The sequence below is a fragment of the Anolis sagrei genome, chromosome 2 (genome assembly GCF_037176765.1).
Source record: "Anolis sagrei isolate rAnoSag1 chromosome 2, rAnoSag1.mat, whole genome shotgun sequence".
NCBI classification, from domain to species: domain Eukaryota; kingdom Metazoa; phylum Chordata; class Lepidosauria; order Squamata; family Dactyloidae; genus Anolis; species Anolis sagrei.
In genome coordinates this window covers 130,381,275-130,402,190 of record NC_090022.1, presented here as the reverse complement: position 1 = coordinate 130,402,190, position 20,916 = coordinate 130,381,275, and the positions used below count along the sequence as shown (strand labels likewise).

Sequence of the window (20,916 nt, the reverse complement as noted above, 5' to 3'; positions counted from 1 at the left end):
TTCATGGCCGGAATCACTGGGTTGTTGTAGGGTTTTAGGGCTGTATGGCCATGTTCTAGAAGCACTCTCTCCTTACGTTTCGCCTGCAACTATGGCAGGCATCTTCAGAGGTTGTAAGGTCTGTTGACAGCCTCTGAGGATGCTTGCCATAAATGCAGGCGAAACGTCAGGAGAGAATGCTTCTGAATGCAATTCAGCCGGAAAAACCTACAACAACCCAATAATAGGGTGTGTGTGTGTATGTGTGTTTGTCTCTATCCACCTATCTCTAGATCTAGCTACATTACTGCTTCACTAAATGTGTGTGTGTGTATGCTTGTGTGTGTAATAAAACAGTAATATGTATGTGTCCAGGTGTCACTATTTCTAGATAATGTGTTACTGTCTGTATGTGAATATATGTGTGTGTGTATGTGTAATGAAACAGTTATATACCATATGTGTGCTTGTGTGTCTATTCTCTACCTATCTCTAGATATACTAGAGATATGTGCATATGTATGCTTGTGTATGTGTCTAGTGGAGCAGATATGTGTGTATGTGTGTGTCTCTATCGCTATGTGCGTGTGAGTATAGGTGTGAGTATACACAGCTGCTCCACTCAGTATCTTACAGCTCCACTTGTATCTCCCTCCCTCCCTCCGGTGGTCACCAGAGATGAATGCTCCTGGAGGGGCGGATACGGGGATCTGGATGCAAGGCCTCCTCCCTCCCTCCCTCCCTCCCTCCCTCCCTCCCTCCCTCCTCTCCTTCTCTAGACGGCTCTCCCTTCTGCTCTGGCGTGGCCACGGGGACTGGGAGACCCGGAGGAAAGCGTCCTGCCTGTCAGCGGCGGGGAGGGGGACAGAAACGGGGGCCCACCTGCCCCAGAGGCCAGCATTCCCCGAGTCTTTGGGAGGGACGTCTTTCCTGCCCCCCCCCCCCCCATCCAGGCAGCCCTTTCCCCCTCTCCAGCTATTTCAACTGCAAGATACGCTTCAAAACGCGGGGTGGCCTCTCCTCGAAGGAGAAGAGAGAGAGCCGCCTGAGGCTGGCTGGCTGTTCTTCGGTGGGGCGGGGTTCCTGCACCCCCTTCAAGGCGAACCCGACTAGATGGCCTTTGGGAGTCTCGGAGCGTGTGCGCGCCAAAACACCATTGTGCAAAACACAGGAGAAATAGGCATGCATACAAATAGCACTACCTAACACGATTTTTGTTCCTGGGGTATAAATGTCATTTCATTTAAAAAATGGAAAAAAGATAATTAAACTGCAGGGACGTTGTTTTTGCGGGACATCCTGCAGCACATTTTGCTTTAGTTTTTCAATGAATGTCTCAAGCAATTCAGCACAGTTTGTGGCAGCCAGAAAAATCAAGTTTCTGGAGTAGAACAACTACTTTCGAAGTAAGGACCGCAGAATTAGGCAGGAAATCACACTTTCAAGCCAGGAACAGAAAATATTTCAATTTTGTTACTTAGTGTAATGAACGCACGTTGTTCCTGGAACTTTAGCCTACATTCGCTTGCCAAGTACCTCGGAAGGAAGGGAAGAAGGAAGGAAGGAAGAAAGGAAGGAAGGAAGGAAGGAAGGAAGGAAGGAAGGAAGGAAGGAAGAAAGGAAGGAAGGAAGGAAAGATGGAAGGCAGGAAGAGCCTGGGATCGACCCGCCGGCTCCACGAAGAGCAGCCGAAGCCCTCGCGGCGCCTGCGAGCCGAGCGGGAAGAGATCGGGTGTCCTGCCAAACCCAGGAAGCCAAAGGAGCGGCTCATTCAGGAGAGGAGAGGAAACGCGCGTCTTCCTCCGCTGCTCCGAAGGCGCGTCCCTCGCTCGGGCGGGTGGCGGGTGTCCTCCTCCTCCTCCTCCTGCGGAAAAACTACAAGCTCTCCCTTCCCGGCAGCGCTTCTCTCCCGATGGGACAAGGGAGCCAGAATGGGACGAAAAAGCAACCCACGCGTCTCCTCTTCCCAGCACCGGCTTAGGGGGAGGGGAAGGGGGGAAGGAAGAAGAAGGTGGAGGAGGAGGAGGAAGAGAAAGAAGCCATTCCTACGGTTGGAAAAAGCGAGCCAGGCTCTTGGGAAAGTGGAGGGAAGGAGAAAGCTGCCACTTCTGCCACGCGAGATGAGCTTCGGAAAGAAAGGCCCGTCTAGCTTTGCTACAAAGAGATGGCCCAAAACAAACCAAAAAAAAAAAAGGAGGGGGGAGCAGTAGCAGTGAAGACAGCACACTGCCCCGATGTGGCAAAAAGTATCGGGACTCAGAAGCCAAAGGGGGGCTTCCGGGGGTCCCTGAGAATGGGCAAAGTCTTCTCCACAAAAGAGCCCTTCTGCTCCTCCTATGAGAAACTACTCCGAAGCCGAGGGGGACTCAGAGGAACTCCCCCCCAACCCCCGCCCCCGTTTTCCGGATGTTTCCACGTCCTCCCGGCTCTGCCCCCTCGTTGCCTGCTGCCCTCCAGCTCTTGACTCATCCGGACGTGTCGAGATGGCTCCCTCTTGCCAAGCACATGGCACGATTTCCTCTGCCAGGGTGACACGTCCACACCGGGCGGCTAATGAGCGCCATATGCCCGCGGGAGGCGCCGTGTCGCTCAGGGGCGCCATCCCCGCGAAGGCTTGGGGGCGCCACTGGCCCACGCCGCGAGTGCCTTGGAGCCCGGCGCCCCGCCTTCACAGAGCCACAGAGTTGGGAGAGATCCCAGAGGTCGGCCAGTCGAACCCCTCTTGGCCACGCAGGAACACAGTCCGAGCCCTCTCGTGAGAGAGCCATCCAGCCTCTTCTTCCAGGGTCGATCAGTTCTAAGCGCCAGGAAGTTCTCTTTCCCTGCAGTTTGAATCTCTGTGGAAGGGACTCCAGAGTGACCGCTGTGCACGGGGTCGGGAAAGGCGCGGGGCCACTTTCCAGGGCTCTTTTCCGGGCGGATGCCTCCTCCAGCCACCCATTCCCTCCCTCCCTCCCTCCCGTCATTCGCGGTCCCATTGAGGCTCAAAAGCAGCCCCAGAGGGGAGACCCTCCTCTTTTGGAGGGAGACCCTCTTTTCTGAGGGAGCGGCGCGGGCGCCAGGCAATTAAAGCGGGATTCCACCCCGCGCGTGACGTCAGCGGCGTGCGTGCCCCTCCCGCGCGCTATAAAAGCGGCCGCGTTCCGCAGTCGGCTCAGTAGTCAGCCCTGCTCGCGGGACAGCTCCCGGTGCTGAAAGTGCGGGCAGGAGAGCCCGTGATGTCGCTCGCCGGCAGCCTCCTGGCCCTCCTGGCCTTCTCCTGCGGCCTTTTCCTGCCGGGGGCCGGGCAGAGCTTCGGGCAGACGCGCTTCATCTGCACCTCGGTGCCCGTGGATATGGACATGTGCACCTCGTCCGTGCAGAGCGGCGGCGGCGGCGAGGACCTGAAGACCACGGTGCTGCAGCTGCGGGAGACGGTGCTCCAGCAGAAGGAGACCATCATGAACCAGAAGGAGACCATCCGGGAGCTGACCACCAAGCTGGGCCGCTGCGAGAGCCAGAGCTCGCTGGAGGCGCTGCCCGGGGAGGGCAAGGGCAGGAAGCAGCAGCCGGGCTCCTCCAAGAACACCATGGGCGACCTCTCCCGCACGCCCGCCGCCGAGACCTTGAGCCAACTCGGGCAAACTTTGCAGTCGCTCAAGATCCGGCTGGAAAACCTGGAGGTACCGCTCCCCCCTCCCTGGGTTTCCCAAGCCGGACCACTTTCCACCTTGGCCCGTCGTGGCGCCCCCTTCGCCCCGTCCCAGGAGGGGGAAATGTCGCAGGAGAGGCCGGGGTGCTCTCGCCAGCCTCCCTCCCTTGCGTTCCCCCCACCCCCTTTCCTTCCTTTTTCTATGGCGCCTTCCCTTCTGGTTGAGCTGCCCGTGGGTTTAGCTGTCAGGGTAGGTAAAGAATAATGCTGTGGTGGTGTTAATGGGGTTTGCCAGCCTCCACCCCTCCTTCCATTCACTCTCTGTCTCCCCTTCTCCTCCCGCCTCGGGACCCCTCCGCCGCCGCCGCCGCCGCGCGCAGCAATTCAGCCGGATGAATTCGTCCAGCCAGACCAACTCCCTCAAGGATATCCTCCAGAACAACATCGACGATTTAGAGAAGCAAGTGCTGTCCCGCATTAACAGCCTGGAAGAAGGGAAGTACAACCCGAAGAACGAGTCGGAGGAAAGGGGGAAGATCGAGAGCACCTTAACTTCCCTTCACCAAAGGATCAGTGAGTTAGAGAAAGGTAAGGGAGAGCCGCCGGCCAAAGAGGAAGCAAGCAAGCAAGCAGAGAGGCTGGAAGGACATTCCCAAGGAGGGATTATTACACCTCAGGAAGATAGGAGTTCAGCTATGGCAAAAATAAGTTTTTTCTTATAGCCACTCTGAATACCTTTGTGGCTGAAGAGTGGGGAAAGCAGTCTCTAATTCTATGTATTGTCGAAGGCTTTCATGGCTGGAATCACTGGGTTGTTGTAGGTTTTTCGGGCTATATGGCCATGTTCTAGAAGCATTCTCTCCTGACGTTTTGCCTGCATCTTTAGACCTCACAACCTCTGAGGATGCTTGCCATAGATGCAGGCAAAACGTCAGGAGAGAATGCTTCTAGAACATGGCCATACAGCCCGAAAAACCTACAACAACCCAATTCCTTAATTCCTTTTTCGGTGTCAGGAACGACTTGAGAATTGGTCATCTACAAGGACGTTGCCCAGGGGGCACCCGGATGTTTTGATGTTTTACCACCCTTGTGGGAGGCTTTTCTCATGTCCCCGCATGGGGAGCTGGAGCTGACAGAGGGAGCTTATCCATACTCTCCCCAGATTCAACCTGTCAGTGTTCAGTCCTGCTGGCACAAGGGTTTAACCCATTGCACCACCAGGGGCTCCTATTCTCTAAATTAAAATTTTAAAAAATGCCCCCCACACAGAGGTTCCAACTTACAGCCTTCCCCATCCATTATTTAAACAGATTTATCACGAAGATATTTAGCTACCTTCTTCTGTTTCCACTCACCAATACACATAAGTTTAATGTGTAGTTGTGTGTTCATGTACGATAAGGAAAATGGGAATTGGAGAACACATTATTCCCCACGGATAGTTTCCAAGCCGGAAAGAGATACCTTTCTTCATTCAGTAAAGCACCTTAGACTCAGCACACCCTCAGTGAGGAAATGCATCATATCTTTAAATACATTGAGAGCTACCCTCTAAGTGACCTAGGAGAAGCTGTCGCATATATTTTGGTCTGCTAAACAATTTGTGTATGTTAAACTTCAATAGGACCCATAGTTCCCTCCACTCACTTCTGTGCTCCTTTTTAATCTTTTGGATCAATTATCCAAAATTGCTTTCTGGCCATTGTGTTTTTCAAAAGGTGTGGGGGAAGGAGTGAGAAAAAGACCCTAGAGCTGTCCATGTGACCTGGATTAGAGTAGAGAAATGTACTAGAGGGATTTAAATACTGCCATCTTAAGGCTCATTATGTAATGGAAGGGAAGAAAGGAAGAAAGGAAGAAGGGAAGAAGGGAGGAAGGAAGGAAAAAAAGTTGATCACAAGTCTTGACCCCACTTTCCTAGTTTCCAGCAGACCTCTCAACCTCTGAGGATGCCTGCCATAGATGCAGGCCAAATGTTAGGAGATAATGCTTCTGTAACATGGCCATATAGCCCGAAAAACCTACAACAACCTTGGAAAGACTGTTTCGCCCTGACCACTAGCCATGGTTCTGAAAAGGGACTCAAGGCATTCTTATCCATCTATTTATTTATTTACTGTATTTATATGTTGCCTTTCTCACCTCAATGCAGTTTAAAACATACTAATGGCAAAAATTCAATGCTGACATACATGTAAAAAAACATGATAACTAAACAACAACATATAACTATGAATTAAAATAATTAATTCCAGGATACTTTTTTTATTATTACCTGAAAAAGACAATTCTGTGCCATCCTGCATATATTCACACTGAAATAAAGTCCACTGAATTCAACTGAATTTATTTCTGGGGAAGTGTGTTAAGAGAGCGCAACCTTCTCGACATGTAGCAAACACTCTTTCTATTTCTCCCCAGGCCAGAAGGACAATAGACCAACAGACAAGTTTCAGCTGACTTTCCCTTTGCGAACCAATTACATGTATGCTAAGGTGAAGAAAAGCCTGCCAGAGATGTACGCCTTCACTATATGTATGTGGATAAAATCAAATGCTTCCCCTGGTGTGGGAACACCTTTCTCTTATGCAGTACCTGGGCAAGCCAATGAGCTAGTGCTTATTGAATGGGGCAACAATCCCATGGAGATCCTTATCAATGACAAGGTAAGTGTTACTGTTCTGAATCCTTGGTTTGCTTGGAATTGCTTTATGATTATTTTTTTTAAAAAGTAGAAATGCATGAATAAATACACAAAGAAGTGGCAGTGAGATCAACATTAATTCTAAGCAATGAAAACAATTAAAAGTTTTCTGTAATTATTTTTTTACATTAGCTGAATGTGGAAACCTGTCAATGTTGATAGTGCAGAGAATAATATTAGAATACTGTAGTTTTGCCTTTGAAATGGAAACCTCTCTCAGTTTCAGTCTATTTCTGGGAGGATGTAAATATAAGATCCAGGCTTTAAAACTGAGTTAGAGGGGATTATATTTAGTTTACTTTCCAAGGAAGTAGCTTTAGAAGCTCTGATTCTGTTTTCCATTCACCTGTGGTTCAAACAAAATTATTAAATAGCACTGTATATATTTACATTTATCATGCGTTCTAATCTTTTTTTTAAATAATCTTATGGCACCCAATTAAGTGTGAATGCAAGTAAAAAATACCTTTGTGCACAAGTTAGTTCCGCATGAATTTTCAGACAGGTGAAAATCCTTAGTATGAAAGGCAGTGCCTGCAGTTTATTTCATTTTGCAGCATCAGTTTGCTTTAGGTTTTCAACAATGTGTGCCACATTAAATATATCAAAAGATATTTCTAATGTAAGCAGCCAGTTTTCTTGTAGGGGAAAGAAGGGAATCTGCTACCTTGTTCTGGAAATTAAGATACCAATATAAATGTAGTAGATTTTGCGAAATGTGAAAATCGTAATAATATTACTTGAAGTCCTGTCCATTGTGGCTATTATTATTTTTATTATTATTAATCTTGCTTTTCTTCCATGGATGGGATTCAAAGCAGCTAGGACATTTAAGCTGCAAACCTGTTTTTGTGTCCTTGAAAATAAACCAAGCAGTGTCATTTACTTCCCTGAGTATAGATTGCGGATCATTGCAACCCCTTCAGATCCTAATTTGTGTGACTATCACAGAAACCGAGTGAAGTTTCTCTCTTTTTAAAGAACACACCAGATTAAAGAGGATTGGCAGTTAAAGATTCTATACATGCCATTCCCCCCTTTCTCTTCTATATGGATTCCAAGTTTGCAGCAATTCTCCTTTTCTTTCCTCAGGTAGCAAAGCTTCCTTTTGTTATAAATGATGGAAAATGGCACCACATTTGCATCACGTGGACAACCCGTGATGGTGTCTGGGAGGCTTACCAGGATGGCACACAGCGAGGCAATGGGGAAAACCTGGCCCCTTATCATCCCATCAAGCCACAAGGGGTCCTTGTTCTGGGTCAGGAACAGGTAAGGTAGATGGCTGGCAACACAGAGAAATGAGTGACCACTGATGTTTGTCTACAGTATGGCCTGTGCAAATTTTCCAGAGCTGTAATATAAAAAATGGTGCAGAAAAGGCTCAGCACTAGAAATAGTGGATTGAATTAAACAGAACTAGGTTCCCCCTTTGAAAATCTGTACAACTTTCAGGATACATTTTCGATTCCATTCCAATGCCAGAAGCCTGTTGGTTTTGTGCTGGATGGGTCAGAATCCAGCAATCGTCATAGATTTCCTCATGTATGTGTAAGTGGTCCCTGGTACCACTGTAGTGTGATGATGTCAACATGCCCTTTTCGTGTAGTATGTCTCTTGCACATACAGACATATAATGCCTTTTGTAATGATTGTCCCGTATGATAGTGCTTGACTCTAGCAGATTTCTAGACTCCTGCAAAGCGACTGCACCAGAAGTAGCACTGCAGATTGCAGTAGACTTTGAAGATTTTTATTCTGGAATAGGAAAAGTAGAGAATTGGGATGGTGCAGGAAGGATGAGCCTAGTGGGATGGTGGAAGAAGAAGACAATTTTCAAACAAATAAGAGAACCACAAACAATTAATCTCCTTTCTTCAGGGTAACACAGATTCATGCACCCATGAATTTAAATCCACCCATGATTTTAAAAATGCACTACAGATGGCCTTCCCATTGGGTAAATTGAACATTTGTCTCACACACAGGATCTGCAGGGCATACTGTGGTTTTGTCTATTGTGGGAACAGCAGCAACAACACATTCCACACCTGTATTTTACAAGGAAAGGTGTACACTCAGAAAGGCCCCTGTCCTGATTGCCTGTATGCCTAAAGCTAGCTCCAGGGAGACATGACTCTTGTAAATAGAATCACACATCACAGGGCATCCAAATTTCTTTCCTCCATTTCTCACAAAAGCGGGAGCTGTTTTCCCCTTCACTTACCATACAAGTGTCGTCACTCATCCTACCTGCCAACACACTCATGCAACACACACACGCCACACACAAGCTGAAAGGCATACTATCCAATTATTTTATCTAGTCTTTCGGTGCATTATGTTTTCACATGCATAAAAAATCTCAAGATTTGGGATCAAATGTAAGAATGACCCATTTTTTTTTCAGTCCTCCACTTCACTGTCAGTGACTCCACCACACACGCATACATCACTGCTCAAACCTACATTGACAAATACGTTTTGCCTTTTTTATTTAAAATATTTCTGGTCTTCCTTTCAAAGTGAAAGATAAAAGAGAGCAATTTCTCAGAGTGTTTTTTCAACAACAAAATGAGTAAGAATAGAAATCACAAATCAAATACAGCTAATTAGATATAGCATTAAGCATGCACACACACCAGTAGAGATAAAACAGGAATTTAACAGCCTAGGGAAACTTGAAGGCCTTTTTCTGGCACCTAAAACATTAGTGTCTAACCACTAGGCAACCTGCATGGAATACTAATCCCGTTTCTATCCTCCTTCTTTGCCAATGTGTCGGCTGTGCTGAACCAGCAACCAAAGGTCCAGTTTGGGAGGGAGGGGGATTCCTGCCAAGGAAAATGCATTTCCAAAATGCCAGCTCCCCTCCCTTGTATTGAACTCCTCTGATGCAGTCCTTTCCTGCTGACCTTTCTCTGCTACCATAAAAGCTTTCTGGCTTGTTTCAAGAGCTTATTCTGCCAGTCTGTAGCTGTCTAGTGCTAGGTTATCGGAAAGGTGCGGCGGGGGAGGGAACTCTTATAGCACATCCTGGAAAACTAGAGAGAGGAGGTTTCAATGCTTGTGTTTTCAATTTCTTTTATTCAAGGATACTCTTGGAGGTGGATTTGATGCTACCCAAGCCTTTGTGGGAGAACTGGCCCATTTCAACATCTGGGATCGAAAGCTCACACCAGGGGAGATCTACAACCTTGCCACTTGCAGCACCAAAGCTCTGTCTGGTAGTGTCATAGCTTGGTCTGAGACCAACATTGATATTTATGGTGGAGCTACGAAATGGACATTTGAAGCCTGTCGCCAGATCAACTGAAAGTGCTGTTTTCCCCCCTTCCCATTTAAAATTCATTTAACCCTTGGTTAACAGACATTCTCCCCTACCCAGGAGTGAATTATGGACAAATCTATTTCCTTTTTCTGAGTTCCTTCCTTTAAAAAGAGATTCTATGGGTTCTCCTACAGAATCAATCACTTTTTAATTAAGCAATTGTTTTGTTTTTGTCTAGGAGACTTGGGCCAAGTCTTCTCTAAGGCAACTGGAACCTTTCAACCTGACAGTTAGGGGGGTTCACTGTTTTTATCCCATCCCTCTTTTGTTCTAATTTTCACCCATTCAGATTGGGACTTTATTCCCTTTCCATTTTGCTATCTGAAGTCTCATTATAAATGGTCTAATTTTTCTGGCTTGCCAACTTCATTTTGAAGCCTGAGTGCCTTTGGGCTGGTGCGACTCTTTCAGCACATTTCTCTTCATTTGCATATAGTTTCCAAAAGGATGTCTCTATATTGCTACTTTACTCCAAGTCTTTGAAGCAGCCATTCACCTGTGGGCAGGTATTTTATTTCCCCCCCCCCTTTTATATGAAAAAATTATTCTCTGAGTGACAGGAGGATAAAATATGCTTTTTGAGTGACACGTGATGGTGGTTTGACTAGATTTGGGGTATGGAGGGGGCAGGGCAGTTTTTCAAATCATCCAGTCCCCTCTCCCACAGTCCATATTAACTGGCCTCGGCCAGAGCACAAGAGAGCCATCTCTGCCCCCAAAGGGTACACATGAGACTCAGGAGCATTGCCAGGCCTAGGATACTAGACGGCTTGTCCAGATCCTGGCTTGTTATATGTAGGAGCTGCTGCCTCCTGCCTGTTTCAAAGGAGCTGCAGAACAGCTCCCTTTCCTATTCTGCCTTCATTTTGCTGTACAGCCTAAGGGGCTGCTTCTGTTAGCCATTGCAAAGCCTAGGCATTGTCCAGAGAACCTCCCTTCCTTAGACATTTAAACGCTGCTTCTCCCAAAACTCTGTGGCCTGAAGATGGCAGAGAATCCCCCCTCATCCGTTTCCTTTTCTTGCTCATTGCTTTGTTCCCCAGCAAGCTCTGGCTTGCCTTCCCATCCAGAGGCCCCACATCCTGGGCTTCTGGCAGAACACTTGGCTGGGAGGTGAGGTTCTTTTCTTGTTGCTGTATGAAACATTCCCATACCCTCTGCCAGTGCTCCTTTACTCTAAGAGCCATAAACCTGAAGGGCTGGGGGTGGGAGGGGGGCGCGGGTAGTGGCTGGGGGCTGCAAAGCATGCTGTTGCAGTCTGATTTCCATGGCCGTAACTGCTGAGCTGAGATTTTTGCCTTTGAAATACAAATCGGGTTCACTGCCGGCGGGGCAGGATGCAAAGAGCCATGCCTGTGCCCTCTGTTTATGGGGCCTGATGGGATTTGAGGTATACTTGGCTTTCATAAAGGTTAAGAGATCTTCCTTCTCAAAAGGAAGATAGGACCTGTTTTGAGAGAGAGAGCTTTTAAGCACACTTGCCAAGAAACTGGGCAAAGGGCAAATTTTGCCCTCACTTCTGAACCTTGTGAACAGGCCTTTCTGTACACCCTTTTGCCCGTGCCAGCCCTAGATTTTTTTTAGAAAAACCAACAGGAATGACTAATGGATCTTATAAGTGTGTGGGGCCTTCCCAAGTCTATCAAGGCAAACAGCATGCATTTCTTATTCAAACCCAGACACAACTGTTTTATCTGGAAAGGCATCAGCTTTTGGAGACCAAAAATGGAAGCTTTGGGCTTTTCTTAGGGGGATTGTGCTTTGGTTTGACAAGAATGCATCTTCTTTCCGCCTGGAGTGGGAAAGGTTTGCCAAGTGATGTGTTGTTTTGGTGAAGCTTAATTATTCTGTTCAAGTTTGTGGTGCCCTTCGATATCCTGCAGGCTTACAAGGAAGACAAGGGGTGCCCTGTTGTTTCTTGCATGTTTCAGTAGGTGCCTCAGCCATATTTTACCTGGTCTAATGCTTGCCTGCTTGCATGGGCTACTGCAGAGCTGTGGGGGTTTGCTGAGTGATAGTTCATGCTTTAAAAAAAATCATCTAAGCACATTCGTAGAGGTCAAGTGTGGCTGGAGAAAGGTGGCTAATGATGCAGTGTTCTCCCCCATGATCAAGAGCACTACACCTTTTTTTGGTATTTTTTAAAACAACAACAGCAACAACAGTCCTAGTGACCTTGAATCTGTGAGAATTTCCCCCTCCAACATTGTCATATCTTGTAGGGTCCTGGGGTAGTGAAGTTCTCACTTCAGTACTGTCCCAAAAGAGAACAGTGGACATTATTTTTGAGCACCTCTACCAAGCAATGAACACTGTGCCAGCGGATCAGATTGACTGATGCTTACCAAAGCGGAAAGTGTTTGGAGTGGTCCCTCCAATGCCATTGGGAGTGGTCTTTTCCATGCTGGGCTTAATGGGAGCTGTAACTTCAGCACCAAGAGGGCTTTTGTGAGCATGAAATAAACATCTGATCCACCCCAAAACAAGCCTAATCCTTAATATGATTGATGTTCCCTTTTGCACTGAATAATACATGCCTCTCTCAGGTAATGTCCTTTTATATTTTCCAAAAACACAATGTGAGCACAACACAAGCTGTGTGTGTGTTTGCCTAAATACTATCTGATAGTTCCCCAAATACTCTTTTTAAGGAAGAGATTCAATGTTTTCACAGGTGTGGTTCCACTGAGGATTTGGTTATATACTTTAGGCCAGTGGTTCCCAACCTTTGAGTCTCCAGGTATTTTGGACTTCAACTCCCAGAAATCCCAGCCAACTTACCAACTGTTAGGAACTGTGGGAGCTGAAGTTCAAAACACCTGGAGGCTTAAAGGTTGGGAAGCACTGCTTTAGGCCAAGGGTCCTCCACATATTGATGAAGTAGAACTCCCATCAGTTGTGGGCAGCATAGTCAATGGTGAGAGATGATGGGAAGGTAGTCCAGCAACACCTGGAAGGCCCCATTTTCCTTTTATGTGGGGTAGGCAGTGAATCAACCTTTGCCACTTGATACTAAGCAGGTGTAAGTTTTGAAATAAATTTCCATGGAACTTACCCTAAAACTGCATTTAGAATTACAGTTTCAGTTTAATATTATTTAAATGTCATTTACTCTCCCTTGGAAGTTTAACTACGGTTTGAAATGTCAAGCATTCCTGTTTTTGTAAACACACACACACACACACCAAACACTTTCTCTTATTGTAAAAGAACGGTATTTTTATTAGAAAAGAATATATAGAAAATGAACGGGTATTCCCTGAAAAATACTTTTAAGATACAGATTAAGGATTAAAGAATGATAAACTTATTTTGAAATAAAAAGTGTTTTTATATGGTTTCATTTTTAAAAGAATTCCTGGTTTGTACTAATAGACTTGCAGCCATCAGCCCTTTATATTACCTCACCCTCTCTGATCCTGGCCAAGGGCTTTTTTCCTGGCTAGGAGGGGGAAAGGGGGGGAGGGAGGGAGGACAAATTCGTGAGTCTCAATCGAGCTATTTTGTCCAATTCTGAAGTCGTGGCAAATGAATATGTAAGGAGGATGTAATAAGAAGTTCAAGGTTGATATTGCTGCACTAATGGAAGGCTGCTGTTTGTTAGATATTGAAGTGGGTCATGTGACCGCCCAGATAAAAACACAATGCTCAAGTGCTGGGGGAAAAAAATCTATCTGAATTTTAGACACAACACAAACCCATCCTAGGTACCTTGCTTTAAACCTTGGCTCACGGCAGCATATTATAAGCAGTATTCTTTAAAAGAAATCACCAACAAAATTGTACCTTGAAAGATCGATCACCTAATGATCCTTATTGAAAAACCTCCTTGAAACTAATGGTGAATGTTTAGTATAATCTGATGAAGGGGGAAAAGCATGTAAAGGCAAATAAATCCAGTCCAAATTGCCTGTGATTTGCCAAAAATTTAAAAAGGGGGTGATAGTGATATAATTGTATATATTGTACATTGTGAAAGAGGATAAATGTTTCTTGAGTTACTGTTCTGTTGACCAAAGCTGTATATTTTTCCTGTTTCTCGCTATCAATCTTTACTGGGTTTCGAATGAGTTGTTGTTCTATTTTACATCCACAGTCCACATCAGCGGTTCTTAAAATGCACTGTTTCTACTGGTTCGTCATGCTTTTTTTTTCATTTTACTGCTGAACATGAATTGTTGAGTTTATTTTTACACAATAAAGAGTGATGAAAGACACTAGGGTGGCTTTCATTTTTCAAGCATTTCTTTCTCGGCAAAAATGAAACAGCCCAAGGATTGAATTTTTCAATCGGCAAGGAACTCTTTCAGCAGCCAAGTTCCCTTGGGTGGGAAGAGACATGCCTTGAGCAGCCAAACTGGCAGGCAGCAGGAAGCTCATACGCTCAGGCCTTCTAGGATTGCTGCAGAGACATTGGATTTCTGCCACAGTTCTGGAAAACTAGTGCTGGAAACAACAGTATGTGTAGGCTTCCAAGCCAAATGGACCAAGTGGCCAGACCTTGCCAAATGGACACAATTTGCTCATGAGCTATCATTTCCTACCAACTCTCCTATCTAAACTATTAGGTTTGCTAAGCTTTTGGCTGCCTTGCTTTCTTGTTCCATCATAGGGATCTGCCAGATATCTTTTTGATCCTGGTTCTGTATTGTCTCTCTGATTGACTCATCCACTATACCCATTCCTATAAGTTCAGAGCAGCACATGTTCCATCCCTGTCTCTGGTCTTCTAGAACTACAATCGGGTTGGTTTTATAGTACTGACATCTCAAGCTGAATATCCCATATTAGATCCTTACTCCTGGGCCTTCTTGGTAGAACAGCCCCCCTCCCTTTATATGTGAGTGAGGCATTTGCACTGACAAGAGAGATAGTATATGAAAAAGGAGGCAGAAGCATTATTTCGCTGAAGACAACAAAGGAATCTCCTGTTTGCCTCATCAGGGACTGTGGCCTTGTCTACATTGGCCACTTAGAACCTTATCAGACGCAGGGAAAGGAGCATCTTCTCCTCTTTTCTCTTTGCTGCCAGAGCGGAGTCCCATAGAGCCCATCACATGATGCAAGGCAACTTCTGTTGGGAGTCCGTTGCAACAGAGTCCAGAGGAGTCGGGTGTTTACCTGACTCCTCATTGAAAAGGGGAAGAGAAGGTGAAGAGGAAGCAAGGAAAAAAGGAAAATGGCATGGGAAGAAAGAAGACGGACCCTGACAGGATGGAATAGAGTCTGAAGGTTCCCTCTGCTTTACCATGCTTTCCCCACTGTCCCCAGCTTTATCCCTGCCCATCTGATAAAGTCTTTAATCTGGAATAACTCCATAGCGCTATGCTCTAGACTGACTCCAGAACTAGTCTTACCGGACTGACCTCACTGTGGTAGGGCATTGGTGTCCAGATGGTGCAGCCAGGCTGATACAGCATCAGTACCACAAGGGGCGCATCCAGACAGCCACTTTATTGCGGAAACTTCCACAATAAAAAGGGGGCTGTCCAGACAACGTCCTGGACAAACCTGAATTAATCTGCCACAAACCAGGAAAACTCTGGTCTGTGGTGAATTAATTTGATAGTGGGTTTATTCTGCACCTCCTTGGAAGGCACGGGATAAACCCAGTACTTCGACTGTCTGGACTGCTCTCTCAAAAGTTCTGGACTTTTGAGGGGGTAATCCAGACAGTACTCCTGTGTTTTCCAGGCTGATTCAGCCTGGAAAACTGCAAGGGCTCCAACCCCCTCCCCCAAACCCCCACAAAACCATAAAAAATAAAAAGGAAAGTTACTGAGAGCCATTTGGCTTCTTCCTTCTGCTGGCACATACCAATGACACCTGAACTGAAGGGGGTGGGTGGGTGAGTAAATCACTCCTGGCTCGCTGTATGTTTTTGGATGTCATTGGTATGTTACCTCAGGTAGGAAGAGAAGCCAAATGGCTCCTGGTGAGTTTCCATTTTATTTTTAAGGGGTTTTTTTTTGGTGGGGGGTGTTGGATGGCCACATGTTATCCTGGAAATGTTCAGGATAGCACGTGGACAGCCAAAGGGGAAAGCTAATTTTTCTCCTGCCTGTGTAGATTTAAACCCGCCCGGAAGTGGGTTTAATGTATGTGTGGAACCACCCTGGGATATCACCTCATCCTCCATGTCCCATGTGCAATTGAGCTCCCTGCAAGTACCTGGCCATCACCTGTTGCTTCTGCTGTTGTCAGAACTGAGTGCTTGTGTGACCAGCAAGGAGAGGGCAGGTTGACACATCTCCTTCCCCGGGGAAAGAGTGATGGCAACAGTGTTCTTCTAGACAGGATTGGGCCAAATGGAACCTGATCTGTCTATCCAGAATGCTCCAAAGCACATAGATACTTCTGAGTTTCCTGTGAAGTCTACAGTATCTCTTGACTTTGCCAAAAGCATGATAAGATCGGATTAAGGGCAGGAAATCTGGCATAGTCAATAGAAATCCCCATGCATCATGGAAACAGCCAGCAGATGATTCAAGGAGGGTCCAGGATTTTTATTAGTGCAGATAGACATATGATAAAGATGAGAAGACCTCTATCAGTCTGAGAAGTACATTCAATTACACAGCTGGATAAGTTCAAATGGAAATGGGTTGGACCAAAACTACAAACACATCTTATAGTAATGAAATAAGCAAATATTAGGAGAAGCATTTCAAGTTAGTGGGGTAGGGTGTGTGAATCATGTGAAAGCTGGAAAAGTGGCTTGATTTCTCCCCACTTCACCCATCAGGACAGATTCAGTTCCAGGCCTGAAGTTCCCTTCCTTTGTACTCAGAAATAGGAGGCCGGGGGGAAGAGTAAAAAAGTGGTAGGGTTGCCAAGAAAGCCTGGTTTAGTGCCCGTATGACCAGGCTGCAGCAGGCAATCTCCAGAAACTCCACACCAACTTCCATTTCAGAAAATTCTGTTAATGGCACCTCTCAGAAATCGCCTCCCTTCCCTTTCCTGCAAGGCCTTCAGCTTTCTGGTTGTCAGGGAAACAGCATCTTGGAATCAGCCTCTTCTCCACTAAGTGCATGTGACTCTCACTCGAAAGCCTTTTCTCTCTGCAAGAGTTTGATAATGGAGTTTTCTTTACAGGGGAAAAGAGGGTTGAATGGAGGAAAGGAGTAGGTCTCCTACTGTCAGTAATTTGACCTTGATCCAGAGAAGCACTGAACATTTTTATTTCAAAACTGATTTCAAAAGAGACAATAAACGTTTGGAGCACGAGCACCTGGAATTCCAACAATACAGGAAGAGTTACAAGACGGTGCTTGTAGAGATAGTAGAAGAGGCTTTGGCTCAAGAAAGGGGGACAGAAATGATTAGGCTTCCAGGGCAGCAGTCTGTGTCAGTACAAGACAAAACCCGCACTCCAATGCACATACATACACATACATACTCTTTTACTCTGCTGCTCAGGTGTGTGTGTGTTGTACTGGCTTTGAGGGTTGCATACAAAACAATCAAAGGCAACATGCAGGTCTAGGTTGATGGGGTGTGCACCTATATAATTACATAATTTAAGAAAAAGTCCAGTTTCATCTATCCTCCTTGGTGAGAGAACATACAATAGCAGAAGAACTATGCTCTATGCAACTCAAAAGACCCTTTTCCAGAGAAGAGGTGCAGGGAATCTGGGTCAAGCACTAAGAGATATTACAACAGCCATTGACATCTGAAATGTTTTCCAGATATGCCATCCATCCTGTGCACACATGTGCAATAAGTGGCATACACTTCTAAGTACACACTGTACTTCTAAAAATCTTCATATTTAAGGATGTTGAATGACAGATGATGGGCAAAAGTAATTTTGCTTCCTCCTGCAAATACCTGAAATAAAACAGAATGAATAACCATTGGCCTGCCAATGCTGAATTGCCACACCTTTAAAGCAGTTCCAGAGGCCCTGATGCAATTCTAATTCCTCAAATGAGTATGTGGAAGTAATTTTCCCCTCAATTTGTTTTCTAGGATTTTCGAATCCAGCATGGCCATTGACCATACTGGTGGGGGACTTTGCAAGTTGTAATCCAAAAAGTAATATATCCAAACTGCTGTTGAAATTAGCTTCCTAAAGGTTAGATATCCATGGTTGCTCAGGGAAGAACTGTAAATTCAGCATGGAGTAATAAGAGAGACAAAAAGGAGATCACTAGTAAAATAACTTGGTGCATGTGGATACTTCTGAGTCCTCCACAGTACAGTCTCTCTTATTAGGTACCTGGACATTTAGAGTAGTTTTTTTTGTAAGAGAAGCATAATGCCTATTTTAAGAGCAGAAAAAACAACTTCCTTAACTTGACAACCCCTTGATGCATGGTTCTGCTATCCAAGAACTGGGAACCAGATAAACAACAGATCAGAAAAAGTTGAAGTGTTCATTCACTCCCAAGTGCCAGTGCGTGGGTACATGATAATTCATTCCACCTTAGGCATCATGCTGCCAAACCTAAGTGACTCTCACCAGATGCTGTGTGTATTTCTAAGTCCATTAATCTGCAAATTGTTTCACATGAGAAGTTAAGCAGCCAGGTGGCTAGAGCTGGCCCATAGCAGGAGACCTGAATGTAATTAAGGGTAAGACAAAATCAGGTCAGGGCATGTGAGATGCTGAACATAATCTTCTCCTGATTCTGACACACATGTTTTCCTGAGAGCATGCACATATTAAAGGCTCAGCGATATTTTAACCCATGTGAATCCTTGGGTGCAAATTATAAGGGGGCTGAGATTTCTTTGATAGTGTCAAAGTAATGCAATGTTTCCTCAAGGAATGCTAAGGGTGTTTTTAAACACTCAAATGGGTGTTTCAGAAACAAAATTTGGCTCCCCCCCCCCCCCCCCCCAGAGCCCTTCCACATAGCCCTATATCCTAGAATACCAAGGCAGGAAATCCCACATTATCTGAGTGTGGGCTCAGATAATCCAGTTCAAAACAGATATTTTGGGATTCTCTGCCTTGATATTCTGGGATATAGGACTGTGTGGAAGGGCCCTAGGACTACTCTTCCTGCCCATAGTGACTGGGAGATTCTGGGGGTTATAGTCTTTCAAAGTAACTTTTCCAACGACACTGTACTCACGAAGCAAGCCATATGAATTGAATGTGTTGCCATCCCCATAGAGCTTCAGGGGATCCAAGAATCACTGGACAACAGCAACTGCCAACTCATGAGCAGGTGAACACCTCCCACCACATTTTTGATAATTTCAGATATTCCTAATAATAATGTATGCACATGTCTAAGAAATATGCATCTTTTCCTAAGAGCTTCCCCCACCCGCAAGCCAGTTAAGGCAGTGCCTATTGGGAATGGCTCTAAAACAGGGTAACAGCCATCAGTCTCAGAGCTGTTGGCATATATGAGGCGAGAACCTTAGGGGAAATTCGAAAGTGCCTAAGTTGATTTCATGCAATGAAGGTGCCACTTGGATTGCAACCAGAGGGGGATGTTAATTGTGTGAAGTCTAGTATGATGTTATTATACTAGGTGTTTCTGATTCATGAGCTTCTTGTTTTTTTCTCATTCTTTTGTCATATAATACTGTTTTTATTTAAATCATACACCACAATCCTGTATCATATTCTCCTTAATGAAACTTTATGTATACTTAGGTAACAAAAGAGGCCAGGTTTGTAGCCGGGGGGGGGGGGGGGGAGCTTTAAGGATTCAACCCCCCCTCCCCGGTCGAAATGTTTCAGGTTAAAAAAACTCTGATTTACTCATAAATTTTAACTGGTTAACCAATTTATGAGTAAATCAGTTTTTTTAAGAAACCTGAAATATTTCAGGAGTGGGGGCGGGGCGAACACTTAACACCCCCCCCCCACACACACACACACACTGGCTACAGGCTTGAAAGGGGCTAAGAAACCCTCTCAATCAGGGCACCAGAAAGAGCGGCGTAATCCATATTGAGACCAAGACACATCAGCATGCATTGTATGCAGTATACATAATGTGAACTCATGCATGTTGCATATTGGTGTTTTGTGTACACTTGTCATTTTGTTGCTATATGCTTTGGGTCCAACCTATCTTTGAGACCACATTTCCTTCTGTGAACTGGCGTGGGCACTAAGATCTACCAGGGAGACCCTCTTCTCAGTCCCACCTCTGTCTTAAGTGCGGTTGGTGGGGGTGAGACAAGAAGCCTTCATGGTGGCAGCCCCCTGGCTTTCGAATGCCCTCTTGAGGAAGATTAGGTTAGCCCCCACTCTTCAAGTCTTCCATATACAACTGAAGACATGGCATTTTAGATAAGCCTTTGACCATGTCTTGAAATTCGAGGACCTGGAGATTTTTCACTGTGTATTTTATGAGACAGACATTGACTGCAGTTTGTTTTATATTCTGCAGCGATTGTTGCATTTTATTGATCTTAATCAGGGGGGTTTTGTGATGTTTATGTTGGTTGTTGTTGCTTTGTGGTGTTGTCCTTGCACTTTTTATATATTGTGTGTTTGCACCTTTGAGTGCTTTGTGAGCTGCCCCGAGTCCCTCTGGGAGATGGTGACAGGGTATAAATAAAGTTTTATTATTATTTTATTATTATTATTATTTTATTATTGCATGCTGTGCATTGGTGTTTGATGTGCATTGGGCACAATATGCATTGTATGCAGTATACACAATTCCCATTGGTTATCATGTGCATTGCTGTTTGATATTCAATTGCAAGTCCTATATATGTAAGTCCACCTAAAGAGACACACATCCAATACAGGATTCTGATCATAATCCGAAGGCAAAGAGAGGGATAGAGCAAAATGGGAAACTGGGATTTAATGATTTATGATATTTTATTGAAATTGTTTTATTGTATATTATCCATTAAGACTATAACAATAAAATGGTAATAGCAAAAACACCAGAAAAAACAAGACAACTAGGAAAAGCAATGGAATTACATTAGAATGCTCAGAAAAAGCACAAAGTTTGCAGAAATACAAATTTATTACAAAGGAAAATGAAACAAATACATGAAAAGACCTAAAGAGGATCAATCTGCAACAACACTGGGAAAGTATGCTATTCATGATGAAATAGAGTAACTTCCAGCATGACATGGCTGACTGGCTTTCTGGAATCCTGAAGAGTGAAACTCTTGCGAGGCGGAGTGGTGGATACACATTGATATTTTGTTGCCCATCCCAACCATATTGGCTATTACAGAAATAAATATGAGCATGTTTCCATGTAATTCTTCTAGCTTCCAGAGAGGCCAATGACCAGGTAAGGTATATAGAATTGTACATCCTTT

At 45.2% G+C, this 20,916-nt stretch overlaps 1 protein-coding gene across 1 annotated transcript; it reads left to right on the top strand.

The window, feature by feature from the left end:
• Positions 1-3,126: 3,126 nt before the first annotated feature.
• Positions 3,127-13,865, top strand: NPTX1 (neuronal pentraxin 1). The gene is made up of 5 exons (XM_060764307.2): positions 3,127-3,641; positions 3,991-4,198; positions 6,035-6,279; positions 7,410-7,589; positions 9,412-13,865. Exons 1-5 carry the CDS (start codon positions 3,198-3,200, stop codon positions 9,631-9,633), a joined length of 1,299 nt encoding a protein of 432 aa, XP_060620290.2. The 5' UTR covers positions 3,127-3,197; the 3' UTR covers positions 9,634-13,865.
• Positions 13,866-20,916: the final 7,051 nt, after the last annotated feature.